The sequence below is a fragment of the Oenanthe melanoleuca genome, chromosome 3, assembly GCF_029582105.1.
Source record: "Oenanthe melanoleuca isolate GR-GAL-2019-014 chromosome 3, OMel1.0, whole genome shotgun sequence".
In the NCBI taxonomy this organism is placed as follows: Eukaryota; Metazoa; Chordata; class Aves; order Passeriformes; family Muscicapidae; genus Oenanthe; species Oenanthe melanoleuca.
In genome coordinates, this window is record NC_079336.1 from 98,733,061 (window position 1) to 98,746,033 (window position 12,973).

Sequence of the window (12,973 nt, forward strand, 5' to 3'; positions counted from 1 at the left end):
ATCTTCTAGTGCCAACAGTTAAAAAATATTTATCATTACACAGCTGAAAGGTAATCCTGTCAAAGAGGATTTACTTTCCTAACTGATTGGGTGATGTATTCCAAGACAGGTGTTTTGGGGTTTTTTTGGCAGAGAAGGGGTGGTGGTGTAATTTTATATTGGTACAGGAATCCTCTAAAGATCATAGAATCCCTGTCTGGGGAAAATTTGCTTTATAGAAAATGTATATGGAAATATATAGCAAATATTTAGGGAAATGTACCTTTCTTGAAGACAGGCCTGCAGCTATGTGATTCATCCCTTAGACTATTTTAAACCTCTCTGAATTGCTAATGGAAGTATATGCTGTTCCAAATGCAAAGTTAGGCAGAAAAACCAACTGCCCTTTTTTCCCAGTGCTCCATCACCTGCACCAGGCCCCTTGGTTACTTGCATGTAGATATTTCCTTTACTCAAGCACTGTTATTTTACTGTTTAATCCTTAATTTCATTTCATAAAGAGTTAAAATGCGTGCTTTTTGTTGGGAAAGATGGGGAAGCCTGCAGCCCAGCTCCTGCTGCCTCTGCCTCCTGCTTCTTCTGGTGGTATTCAGTTGTTGTTTTCATTTCTTTGTATCATCACATCCATTGTTAAATGTATCTGAGTAAAATCAGCACAGGAGTCAAACAGATGGGAGACTCTGGCCTTCACTGTGAGGAGAGGCAGCTGCTCATCACTAATACTCAGGGTAGGACCTCGAGCCAGCACCACCACAGCTACAAGAGCAGAGCAGCTGCAGAATTCTGCAGGATTTTCACAGGAGCCATGAAAACTCCGGGTGCTGCCTGTGACTTTTTTTTTTTTTTGAAAGTATTGAGTAAACTTTGACATGTGTTTTGCAAATGAGAAAAGATGTACTTGAAAGAGCAGATACTGAGCCAGCAGCCACATAGGAACAGGAGCACCACCCTTAGCGTGTCCAGAGCCCAGAGCTACCACGTGTGTGGCTGCAGCAGGAGTTGTGGGGGCCATTTGGCACGTGGGCAATGTCCCCTGCAGTCCTGTGTGCCTTGGGCTGCTCATGTGCTGGAGCCAGACAAGCAGGAGTTGAAGCAGTGTGACCAGCACTGAGCTAAGTTTGTGATGGTGTTTCCTTTCCAGATTGACCGATGGCAACGAATACCTCTTCCAAGCCAAAGACGATGTAAGTGTGGTTTTCTTACAGTTCATTGCTGTGCTGTCTGTGCTGCTGTAGCATGGGGAGAAGCACTGCTGGGAGCTGCTGTGCACTCTGTGTGTGGCTGATGAGTAGGCCAGGGCTGCTCAGCCTCTAGGAGGGGTCTGTGGAGGTGCACAGCCACAGGGATGAGTTGGGGCTGCTTTTCCTTGCCTTCCCACCTGTGTCCATTCCCTCTCTGTACTGCTGTGGGAGCCTGAGGGGTGTGCTGCTTGTAACAGTTTTGTGCCTTTGGGGCTTCTTGAAGGAGGAGATGAACACGTGGATCCAGGCCATCACATCAGCAATCTCTTCAGACAAAATCGAGGTGTCCCCGACCACCCAGAGCACTCCAGCCTCCAGCCGTGCCCAGACCCTGCCTGCCAGCGTCACAATAACCAGCGAGTCCAGCCCTGGCAAGCGGGAGAAAGACAAAGAGAAAGACAAGGAGAAAAGATTCAGCCTTTTTGGTAAAAAGAAGTGAATTCCATCTCCACACACTGCACTTCTCTGACCGTTCCAGTGGAATTCCAGCATGCGAGCTCAGAACCAATACGTTACTCTCTGTGCCTCATGTTCCTCAATGTGATTGACATTTTTTTATTTATAGAGCGTTTTAAAATAAAAAAAGCCAACAAAAAAAAAAAAGATTCTAAAGTTACAAACGTATGAGGTGCATTGGGCAGCTTCTGTAGGAGAGGGAGGACCAGGTTTTGGGGGTTTGTTTTTGTTTGTTTTTGTTGTTTTTTTTTTTTTTTTAATGAAGTTAATGTAGATTAGATCTTAATATTTAAACTGTTCCTCAATTTTGTGAGGCTGTCTTGGAAAATAACCCACTCCTAGTGCTATTGGTATGCAAGGCAGCGGTGCTTTCGAATCTACTGTGCACATGAGAAACCAATGTACAAATTCTCCAAGGCATTCACTTCCAGTTAAGGTTGTTATGCTGAGTCCTGGCTAGCAGAGGCTTCCCTTGCCGTTCTAACAGGAGTTAAGGCAGTAGTGTGTTCTTTGCTGTAACAGAGTGCAGGTGTGCGCTGGTTTAACACCACCCGAGCGTCCCCGCATCCAGTACGACACATAAGAATGTTGGTGTTCAGGATGGATTAACAGGCTGGTACAGTTTGAAAATAAGCTGTAATTTCAAATTCTCTCTTTTTTTTTTTTTTTTTTAATTTTTTTTTTTTATTTTGCCGAAATACATTATATTGTATGTTTCAGATAATTCTAGTACAAAGTATAATAAGACTAGATGTATAATAAACCCTTTAAAATCATCAATAAGTGTAAAAGTGGAACTGAAGCATTTACTGGAAAAGTAATGTTACTCAAATGGTTACTTGCTTGTCAGCTGCAGCACTGTGTGTTATAATTTTGCTACATTACCTTGCTCTTTGATACATAGTGTGCATTTCTGTCACTGTAACTATTGTAATGAAAAATTTTCATCTTACTGCACAATCAAAAATTACATTTAATAGGAATGAACTTTCAATGACTGGGCCTGTAGTCAAGAGTAGTACTGGAACTGGCTTTCAGTTGTATCGAACTGTACCTCTAGACTTTTACCCTATCTGTTAAATATATGCGATGTCATTAAATGCTTTTAAAACTAAATATGCTGGGTAAGTTTCTTATTTCATTTCTGACAATGTTAAAATCATAATTTTGAAAGAGGATCAAAAATAAAGTTATTTTAAAATGTCATCTCTCCTGTGCACTGAAAGTGATGTCGTCAAATGTAATTCCGTTCTTTTGTGCAAAAGTTCATTCTGGAACAGTTGTTTTCTCTCTTTCCACTTTTCTTTCCCTTCACTTCCCACCTGCCCTCCCTTTTACCCTGCTTCCCAAATTAAGTGCCAAAAATAAAGAGAAAAGGAATCAAATGAATATTTTGAAAGATATTCTGATATAGATACCTTTTGTGGGAAGTGAAACCAGCAGAGTGGATGGGAGTAAGCACATCAGAGGCTGGGGCAGTGGAGTTCCCTGAACATTTACGTGATGGAGGTAAAGCTCCATGTTCCAGGTGGCAGCAAAAGGACATCATTTTGAGTAAGCACCACTCTCCAACTTTCTACCCACCTTTTGCTCGAGTGCTTACTTCCTTTCCTTACTTTGGATGCCACCTAGGGAGCCATCTAATAGGAATAGCTCTAAGAAGCTCCAATATATTTTAAAATCAATGAAATGTAAGGAATTTAATGTACTGAGATTGTTAAAATCCACTCAGATATTAATTTTGGTATAAAGCAGATAAACTGCAAACTCACGTGTTTCCAAGTGACAGTTTCCTGAACATGTGACCAATTCAGTGTCTTAAATTATTTTCATGGAGCGTACAGTGTTCTCTGGGTTTTGCTTGTTTTCCAAAGTTTTTGGTTATTAAACAATGGAGTATTCATGTACACAAGATTTTACTCTGTAATGTTATATTGTTCAGTCTAGTAAAATGTAGGTTACACTGCTAGTATTGTAAATGTAAAACTTAATACACTAGAAAAAGCTGAAGTTTACCCTTATCAGAGGCTATGAATCAATTTTCTGAGTCGATTAATGCACACAGAGATGTTGATGCCTTACATATGTGTCACTTCAGCTGAGCTGCTGCAATGAGCAGTCAGGCAGATGGATCTCGACAGCCTGTGGTGTGTGGTTCTGTAGTGATTTGGTTGAACATTGCTGTTGCTCCCAAGAATGACTTGAATAAAAATCCTTTCTGCTTAGGGTCTGACTGGAAGTTGCTGAGGAACAGGAGTGAATCCCAGTAAGCCTTGGAGCCCCAGGGAGCAGTTCCCTGCAGAGGGAGGTCAGGAGGAGCCTGTCTGGACAGAGCCAAGTCAGAGAAGTCAGGTCAGTGCACACACCGGTGTGCCAGGGCAGGAGGGACAGCAGTGGGAGTCTTGTGAAGGGAGGGAATCGAATCTCATGCTGCTGGAAAGTACCAGGGGAAGAGCAGACTGCAAAGGTGGGTGATGGAAATGGGGCAGGCTGTCACCTGTTCAGAGGTGACCGTGACACGTTCTGAATTGCACCAGTGACCTTGGCTGGACTGCTGACACGTGGAATGGTCTGTTCCTCCTGGAGCTGCACTGAGAGGTGAGGATTTCTAGCATTTCTACATAACTGCAGCTGTTCTGTACCTGAGCTGTGATAGCTCCTCTGGAGATACATTGCAAAAGTCACTGAACCTGAACCTTAAAATGTTCAAAGAAAATTAGGATTAAACTCCTCCCAGCTATGTTGCTTGTCATTGGTAAGAGGAGGAATTGTCCTGTAGTCAGGTCAGCCTCCTTTTTTCTGTCTCAGAGGGACCCTCACATCCCATTCTAAGCTGAGGGAAGGTGTCAGAGGATCCTTCCCATATCTAGGCAAATCCAGTACAATGTGGGGGAAAAGCCCAGAACTCCTTAGCCATGAGAATTCAGTATGTATTGGTGGGAGGGTCTTCTTTTCAATTAATGCCTGTAATCTGTTAATCCATCTGTTCTGCATAGGGAATATGCTCTGTGGTAGGGCTGTATTTTGTATGAGGAAGATTAATAGCAATCGTAAAGGAAAAGAAAGGAATTATTAATCTCTGTCCTGGTGAAATACTGGTTTAGATGGTCTCCTTTCTTGTGGTTGAGTTCTCAGACATCAAATGGTCTTTCAGAATCTAACTTTGGAATAAATAACTTGCAGGTATGAGAGTTTTGCTACATTTTGCTGTTTTGGGTTTTTTGTTTTTTTTTGGGTTTTTTTTGGGTTTGTTTTTTTTTTTTTTTTTTTTTTGGTTGTTTTTTTCTTTTGTCTAACTTTGCTAATCACAGTGGGCTGAAGAAATACAGAAATGTAAATCCGTATGAGCTGGAAAAAACATTAGTCCTTTTCGTTTAAAAAAACACAATCAGAAAATCAGGCTGTGCTAGATCCCTCGGCAGGTGGCTCAGGTGTGTCCGGAGCAGGTGCAGGGGTACAGAGGTGCCTCGGCAGGTGGCTCAGGTGTGCCCCGAGCAGGTGCAGGGGTGGCAGTGCCTCGGCAGGTGGCTCAGGTGTGTCCGGAGCAGGTGCAGGGGTGCAGGGGTGCAGTGCCTCGGCAGGTGGCTCAGGTGGCTCAGGTGTGCCCCGAGCAGGTGCAGGGGTGCAGAGGTGCCTCGGCTGCCCCCGGAGCCGCCCGGGGCACATCCGCGCTGTGCCACAATACAGCACTGCCCGAGCTGCCGGGGCCTCGTCCCCGGGCCGGCCCCGGGACACACGGGGACATCAGGTTGCTGCCTGGCAATCGAGCACCTCACCACCTAACACCAATTTCGTTACAAGTGTGTTGCTGCCGGTGCTGTTGTTCCCCTGCCGCGCCCAGAAGTGTCCCTTGCTCAGAGCTGTCCCTTGCTCAGAGCTGTCCCTTGCTCTCACCGTCCATGAGAGGTCACTGCATCCAGGGACGTGCAATGACCGGGGGTTATTGCTGCTCTCGGGAGAATGGAGAGCTCGGATCAAAGTTCTCCTCACCCAGAAAGTCAGATTTCCAAGGAGTTACATAAACTCGCGGCAGGATTTAGACACGTCTCAGCGGAATTACCGTAGGAGGGAGGCTGAGTCAAGAATGGCAGGCAGGATATGGAAAGGTGAGGAGCTCCACCATCCTTGCTGCCAGGTCTCTCCAAACAGGGAGTGAGCATGGAAAAGGCTCCATTTTTCCTCTTCTCCTTTTTTCCTAACGCTGTTTCTGGCCGGATCCAAGCGTTCATTAATGCAAATCAGTATTTCTGCCCACAAGGAATAATAGCTTAGAACCAATTCCCTTGTTATGGTTTTGTAGTTAAATTGTAAAATCACCGAGAGGCATCAGTCAGGATTGGATTAATGTAATGCCAGACAACAAATAAACAGAACTAGATCACAGCTCCTGCTTCTAATCCTTCCCCTGAGTCCTTAGGGATTCTATATAATTTTAAAAAGCATTTGCAGCTCAAATAATAGGTACCCACTTTGAAATACTAATTAATATGCCATCTCTGTGCATCTGCTGTACATTCATCCATAAAAATATGAGTTATAAAGGCTATTTTGTGGAGCAGAGATCTAGGACATAACACAGATGTTTCTGGGAGGGAAAACCTCAGTGCTCCTTGTTAATCACAGCTCTTGGATATGTACAGAGTGGGCAGGATGTATCACAGAGGACTGGATTCATCTGAGATGTAGTGCTTTCTGGCATCTTCTACACAAGGCTTGCTTTAAAGAAGCAAACAAAACTAAACAAAAAACCAAACAAAAACCCCAACAAACCCCAAAAAACCCACCCCAAAGCCCTCAAAAAACCCAACAGCAGCAAATCCTTTTGGCAGAGTGGTGACTGTAACTCAGGTACTGCTCATCCAAGATGCTACTTAGGTTGGTTTTTACATTTCATACTGAAAAAGAAGTAGTAAAGTCACAGGATATGTGTTCCCAGCCAAAAAATTCTGCTGCTATTGGCAATTTTAATGTCTCTTTTGGTTAAGTTCTTCAGTACATTTTAAAACATTCATTTTTACAGTTGCATGAAATTGGAAGTATATTCAGATTACCCTTTTTTTTTTTAACAGAAATGCCATTTTTTATCTTAGGTTTACACTTTATCCTGGTTTGTGTTGCTCCTTCCATTCCCTATGTGATGCCGAGGGCTCCAGAACCTGGAATTAACACCCAAAGCCAGCCCATGAGAGCATCCAGGATATTTACATTGTGCTGACAGTGAACAGCAGGCTGCAGCATTGGGGAACATTCTCAGCGACATGGCAGCTCCTAATAGAAAAGTAATAATGCCTTTTTTTTTTTTTTTTTTTTTTTTTAATTGGGAAACAAAAAACTTAAATTAATTAACTCAATCACCATCAAAAATTTACCAAATTTTTGAGAGTACAAATTATAAAAAAAAATGAATGAAACTGATCTTGTGTTGCTCTACATCTGTAAGGTTTTTCTCTGAGATTTTTACGGGGTGTTTGTTCATGACTAGTGTACTTAATTGCTAAAATAATGACAATAATTTATTTATAATTTTTTTCCAAAATGCAAGATATAAATTTTCCTCAAGGGTTAAATGGTTAAACACAGCTTGACTGCTGTCGCTCACAGAGAAGTGACAGCCACGGCAGCGGAGCTTTAAAACTAGTTTTTATTTGTCCTGGTTGGATAGGTGAAGAGCCTATCTGTCATATTGATAATTTTTATTATGCAAATTAGATAATTTACAAAAATTTCTTAAATCCGTATGCCTGGCGGGGCGGGGCAGTCTCTGAGGGCTCCGCGGTGTCGCTATTTGCAGAGAGCGGCGGAAAATAATGACTATATTCTTAGGCGAAAGAAGCATTTTATTGAAAAAACGAACTATATTTATAGAGTGGTTCGCAAACCTCAAACGGGACAGTAGTTCATTGGACAACAGGAGAAAACATCTCCTGTCGCGTACATCACGAACTGTCCCTCAGTCAACAGCAGGTGTTAATGTCTGTTTATTAATTCCTTTCTACTTACAAGAAAGCTATCACCCTGGGAAAGGCTCAGGCCGGAGCTGAGAAACTGTCTCAGCCAGAGAACGAGAAAAAGAACTCAGAACCAGAGGAAACGACTGGCTAAAATCTGCCTTGGCCTTCAGCAGCGCCCACAGCGCTTCCCTCAGGGCCGGGCGCCCTCAGGGGGGAGGGCGGGAAAGGTCGCGCGCCTCCGCCCGCGAGCCGCGCGCGCCGCCTGAGGCGGGAAGGGCCGCGCGCCTCCGCCCGCGAGCCCGCGCGCGCCGCCTGAGGCGGGAAGGGCCGCGCGCCTCCGCCCGCGAGCCCGCGCGCGCCGCCTGAGGCGGGAAGGGCCGCGCGCCTCCGCCCGCGAGCCCGCGCGCGCCGCCTGAGGCGGGAAGGGCCGCGCGCCGCCGCTCACGAGCACGCGCGCGCCGCCTGAGGCGGGAAGGCGGCCCCGCCTCAGGGCGGCCGCCGTGAGGGCTCCGGCTGCCCCTTCTCCTCCCGGGGCCGCCTCTGCTGCCGGAGGCTCCGGGATTCGGATTCCCCGAGGGCCGGTGTCCCGCTGCCGTGTCCGGGTGTGCTGCCGGCACCGCTCTTCAGCCCGGTGGTGTGTGGGGAAAGGTACAGGGGTGGTCAGCCTTGCGATTCCCTCTTCCCGTCCGCCTGGTGCTGTGCGCTGTGAATGGGAGTCTGGTTCTCCTCCTCCCTGCGGCTGTGGCCTTGAGGAGTCAGTTTCTGGAGGGCTGGGTTCGGGCTCCTGTGCGGTGATGCTGTAAAAGCGGTGGATGTCTTACCACCAGCAGCACGCAGCAGCCAAGCTCAGATAATGGTAATATGAGTTCTGATTTCAGAAAATCTGATGGCGATAGAGGAAATGTATTCCTTATAATATCATTCCAAAGGACGACAGTGGGGAGGAGAAAAAAATGAAAAAAAAAAAAAAAGAGAAAAAGAAAAAAAGAAGGCACAGTCCCCTCGATCTCATGATCTCATGGTGACTTGGAGTGTTTTGTGATTGAAAACGGGAATATAAGATTGTCTTAATGATATAGTTGCTATAGACTCCAAAAGGAGAAAGTTTTTGGTTGCTGAGGGTGAGGCAAGGACGGGTAATGGTCCCATATTTATGCTGGATGTTGTATACGAGATGAAATTGAAAGAGAGGATTTATATGAGCACTCGAAGCACTGCTGAAAAGCCTCAGGAGCCCCCCAGAGCACCCAGAGGGCCCACAGCACCCATCCAAGAACAGCACCCCAAACAAGAACTCCCCTCATCCAAGCAGAGCTTCCCTGATCCAGGCAGGACTCCCCATCCAAGCAGAGCTCCTCATCCAAGCAGAGCTCCCCTCATGGATCGGGAGCTCCCCACCCAAGCAGAGCTCCCCCATCCGAAGAGAGCTCCCCTCATGGAACGAGAGCTCCCCTCACAGAACGGGAGCTCCCCATCCAGGCAGAGCTCCCCCCAGGCAGGCAGTCCCTCTGCATTTTAAACACACGTGCGCTCTGCGGTTCTAGGGCACGGGTTTTGTGTTCTCTTCCAGCTCTGGCCCCGAGGGCAGCTATGTTAAAAAGAAGAGCGCCCAGGAAGCTTCGTGCAGGAAGCCAAGAAGGTGCAACACGGGAGACGCAGCGGGGAGACTTTGGCAGGTGGTGCTGGTGACGCACAGAAGTTACTTTGCCTCCGGCAGGAAAAAAAGCCGGGCGTGCTGCTTATGTAGGTGTGTTTTTGTGGCCCCGAGGAGCTGCCCGGGCCACGGAGCGGCGGCGGCTCGTCCTGGGCAGCGGCGGCAGCAGATGATGGTGGCGGCGCGGCGGTAGCGCGGCGGCGGCGGCGGCATCCCGGCTCCGCGGATGCGCTGCCCATCCCCATCCCCATTCCCATCCCCAGCCCCATCCCCGCTTGGAAGGGACACCTGAGGCTCCGGCAGGCGGGCGGGGATCGCCGCGGCTCGCCAGGGGAGAGCGCGCCGGGGGAAGGCGGGCCGGCGCTCGGCCGTGTGTGCCGGTGGGCAGGGGGCTGGTTATCATGGCGGATCGGACGGCGCCGCGCTGCCAGCTCCGGCTGGAGTGGGTGTACGGCTACCGGGGCCACCAGTGCCGCAACAACCTGTACTACACGGCAGGGAAAGAGGTGGTGTACTTCGTGGCTGGAGTCGGCGTGGTTTACAACACCAGGGAGCACAGCCAGAAATTCTTCCTCGGGCACAACGATGATATTATCAGGTAAGGGGGCTGACTTCTCTGCTGGTGGGGTGGGGTGGGGTTTAAAGGGAAGGGAGGAGAATGTAGTGCTGGCAGAAATACCCCCTCCTCGCCTCTTCCAGCTCGGCTTGTACCTGCCGTTTTACAGCGGCTCAGATTTGTCTGGGGAGAGCTGAATCGCTAGGTACTGTTGATTATCATTTTTCTGTAGCGAAGCTTGAGAATGTTGCAATAATAAGGGAGGGAAGGTTAAGTTTTTCTATTGCACTGCACCAAAAGCAAAGCGTTTCATTTCAGCACTGGGAAGATCTCAGTGCAACAGTGCTGCAAAATCGTGGCTCCAGTACCTTGATGTTTCCAGAGCTGGGACCCCAGCGCATCAATTCTGACCTCATACAGAAGGCAGGTGTAGCTCTCCTCGCCCTCAGCAAATCCCAGCACGAGAGTGCCATAAATCTGACACGTAGCTCAAACTAATCTGGTTCTAATATCATCCAAAAAATGTAAATCTAAGTCAAGTTCAGCTGCTTGCACTCCAGGCAAAAAAATCCCAAGCATCTGGTGCAAGATGGCTACAGAAGGACAGGTCTTGCTCCTCATCTGTCCAGTTCATTGTTTCTTTCTCTCAAATTCTGCCTGAGAAGTGGATTTAATTGATGTTTTTGTCCTAGAAAAATGCTGATTTTTCCCCCTTACCTCACAAAATAAAAATGCTGTTACAGTGTTCAAGGTAGTCTTTTAAAAATCTGTCCAGAGTACAGAAATTTACATCAGTAAAACTGAAAATCAATGTAGCTACTACTTGAGGAGAGAAATGTGAGCCTAGAATATCCTCATGAAGGATGTTGCCTGGTGATGCCACTCCTCTGAGCACAGCTATCTGCTGCCCTCCCTGTTCACCCAATTCAGCATGAATGAAGCGTTTCCTGGAGGATGTGAAACCAGAACAGTCCCAGGTGACTCATGGTGTGGGAGTGCTGTGGAAGCATCTGCTGAAGCCACAGTTTTGGCACTCTGTAACCAAACCACACAATTGTAATCCTTGTTTGAAGAAAGCCATCCACTTTTCTCAGGAAGAGCTTTTGGCTGCTGTGCATCCTCGTAGCATCCTTCTCCCCCTCTCTAAGATGTGCTAAAACAGCAGCATTTCATCAAGTACAGTGCATGTGCAAGAGAGTTTATTTTCGTTCCAAAGGTATTATCCCCTCCAAAAGGCTGCTCAAAATAGATACTGAGCTGCTCAGAGAAGAGTCAGTATTTTAGAGGCATCTGCAGGATCTTGAAATTAAAAGTTTGGCTTGTTGTGTGGACACAAAATGTGATACTCTTTGGAATAGGAAGTGTAATCCATGTAGAGAGTTGTGTACTTCTGTGCTTATGTTTGAATTGTTATTAAAACACCTGACAGCACCTCCCTCCCCAAACCAAATGTATTGTACAGCCTCTGTACCCTTCACATTAAGACCTGTCACATTAGGAATCTGCTTTTGGCAGTGTCATGTTTGGAGCTGGGATAGAAAGAATGAATGAATGAATGTCTCATATTTGTACTTGGACACTGCTTCTGCCTATTGTGCTCTTTAAAGGAAACTAGAACTACCAAAGTAATTGTGTCTTGAGGGTCTTGCTGAATGTCCAACTCATGCTTTGGAAGGTGGGTTTTGTTTCTCATCTGTAACACCATCAGAATTCTGGTGGAAACTGTCGTTTCCACAAAGGATGAAAGATTTGGGTCCAGAAGGCACGAGCAGAAACCAGCAGTTCCTGTCAGCAGCCAGGAGCTGTTGCTGTCACCACGTGGGGTTTAAGGAAGGGCAGGATATCCAGGATGCTGCTGGAATATTCTGTTATTTGCACCATGGCATGGGTGGCTGCCTCCTCTGCCCTGGTGCACTGTGCAGGCCCTGCTGGTGTAATATCCCATCACTGGAGGTACTTGGAAGTAGATGATGCCTTGTGTGGCTACTACTGATATCACTGGTAAATTCATTCATATAAATAAAATAAATTGAATTCGCACATTTTGAGCTTTGCAGCTCTCATCCATTTGAGATGAATGAGATGAATGTACTCATCCAGTTTTTCTGAGTTTGTTGGGATTCACTTGCTTGAGACCAGCTTCTAAGCAGCAGGGCATGCATTGGCAGTCCAACAGGCTGTGATTTCTAAAGAGGTTTGAAACACTGTTTGAAAAAGAAAACTTGGAAAACACCGTGAATTGCTGAGACTGCGAGACCTTCAGGTGGGAAGATCATCTGCTGCCAAGGACTGCTGCTGTCACCTTCTGTGAATTTCCTTGTGGTTTTGTGAATGCTGTTTTGTTTAAAAAAGACGAGAAATCCATGATTCTCAGAAGTAATACCACATGTGTTCCCTTGAAGTGTTTATTGAAACCATGAAAGGGGATATTTGTCCTTGGTGAAAAGGGCAGGTGTGTATGTTCAGTATGTTCTCCAAGATTAATAGCTCTGTCTCTTGTTTTGCATCAAAATAATGCAGCTGGACATAATTTAGTTTGGGCTAAGGCAGACCAGAATGTATTGGACTAAATTGTATTGTATTGGAGAAATGCCATTTTTTCCAAGATTCACATTTAAAGGCGAGTTCTGCCTGGACAAGAACTGAATGTTCTGTACCCAGCTAATAAGGTCGGTGTTCTGAGCAGGAACAAGGGAGCTCAGAACTGTCCTGTTTTCTGTGTGGAGCCACCACCAACCCTTCCTCCTTTAACTTCAGAGGAGATGAGTTCCTGAACCACAGATTTAACCTGTAAGTGAGCCCTGCTTTGCAGAGGAGTTTGTGAGTAACCTCCAAAGCATCGCTTTGACAGCAATTGAAAGCTTTCAAAAGAACAGGTTTTCTCACTTTTATGTTGTGCATCACTTGTAGAGCAGTGATCAACAAGATCAATCCTTGGTTTTATCTTAATTAAGTGTTGAATGGAGACAGTTCTTTCCTGTAATTTTTTCTGCAATTTGTGAGTCTAAAAGCCACAGCAAACAGCAAAAACAAAAGTATGACCAGCAGAGACACTTCTCACTATCACTTAAAATACAAGTGATTTTATCTATTCTGCAGAAGTAATTTGTTAACA

The 12,973-nt window shown here is 46.2% G+C and overlaps 2 protein-coding genes across 8 annotated transcripts in view; both read left to right on the plus strand.

Annotated features, from left to right (window-relative positions):
* Positions 1-2,903, plus strand: part of SPTBN1 (spectrin beta, non-erythrocytic 1) — a 112,467-nt gene extending 109,564 nt beyond the window's left edge. For all 6 annotated transcript variants that reach the window (XM_056487311.1, XM_056487315.1, XM_056487313.1 and 3 more), the window contains 2 exons: positions 1,142-1,184; positions 1,465-2,903. In XM_056487311.1, coding sequence (XP_056343286.1) covers positions 1,142-1,184; positions 1,465-1,680 — 259 coding nt within the window. In that variant the 3' untranslated portion in view covers positions 1,681-2,903. The remainder of the gene's footprint in view (positions 1-1,141; positions 1,185-1,464) is intronic.
* Positions 2,904-9,687: 6,784 nt separating this feature from the next.
* Positions 9,688-12,973, plus strand: part of EML6 (EMAP like 6) — an 86,792-nt gene continuing 83,506 nt past the window's right edge. The window contains exon 1 of one of the 2 annotated variants that reach the window (XM_056488036.1): positions 9,688-9,900. In XM_056488036.1, the coding sequence (XP_056344011.1) occupies positions 9,704-9,900 (197 nt within the window). In that variant the 5' untranslated portion in view covers positions 9,688-9,703. The remainder of the gene's footprint in view (positions 9,901-12,973) is intronic. The other variant, XM_056488037.1, reaches the window with a different exon arrangement.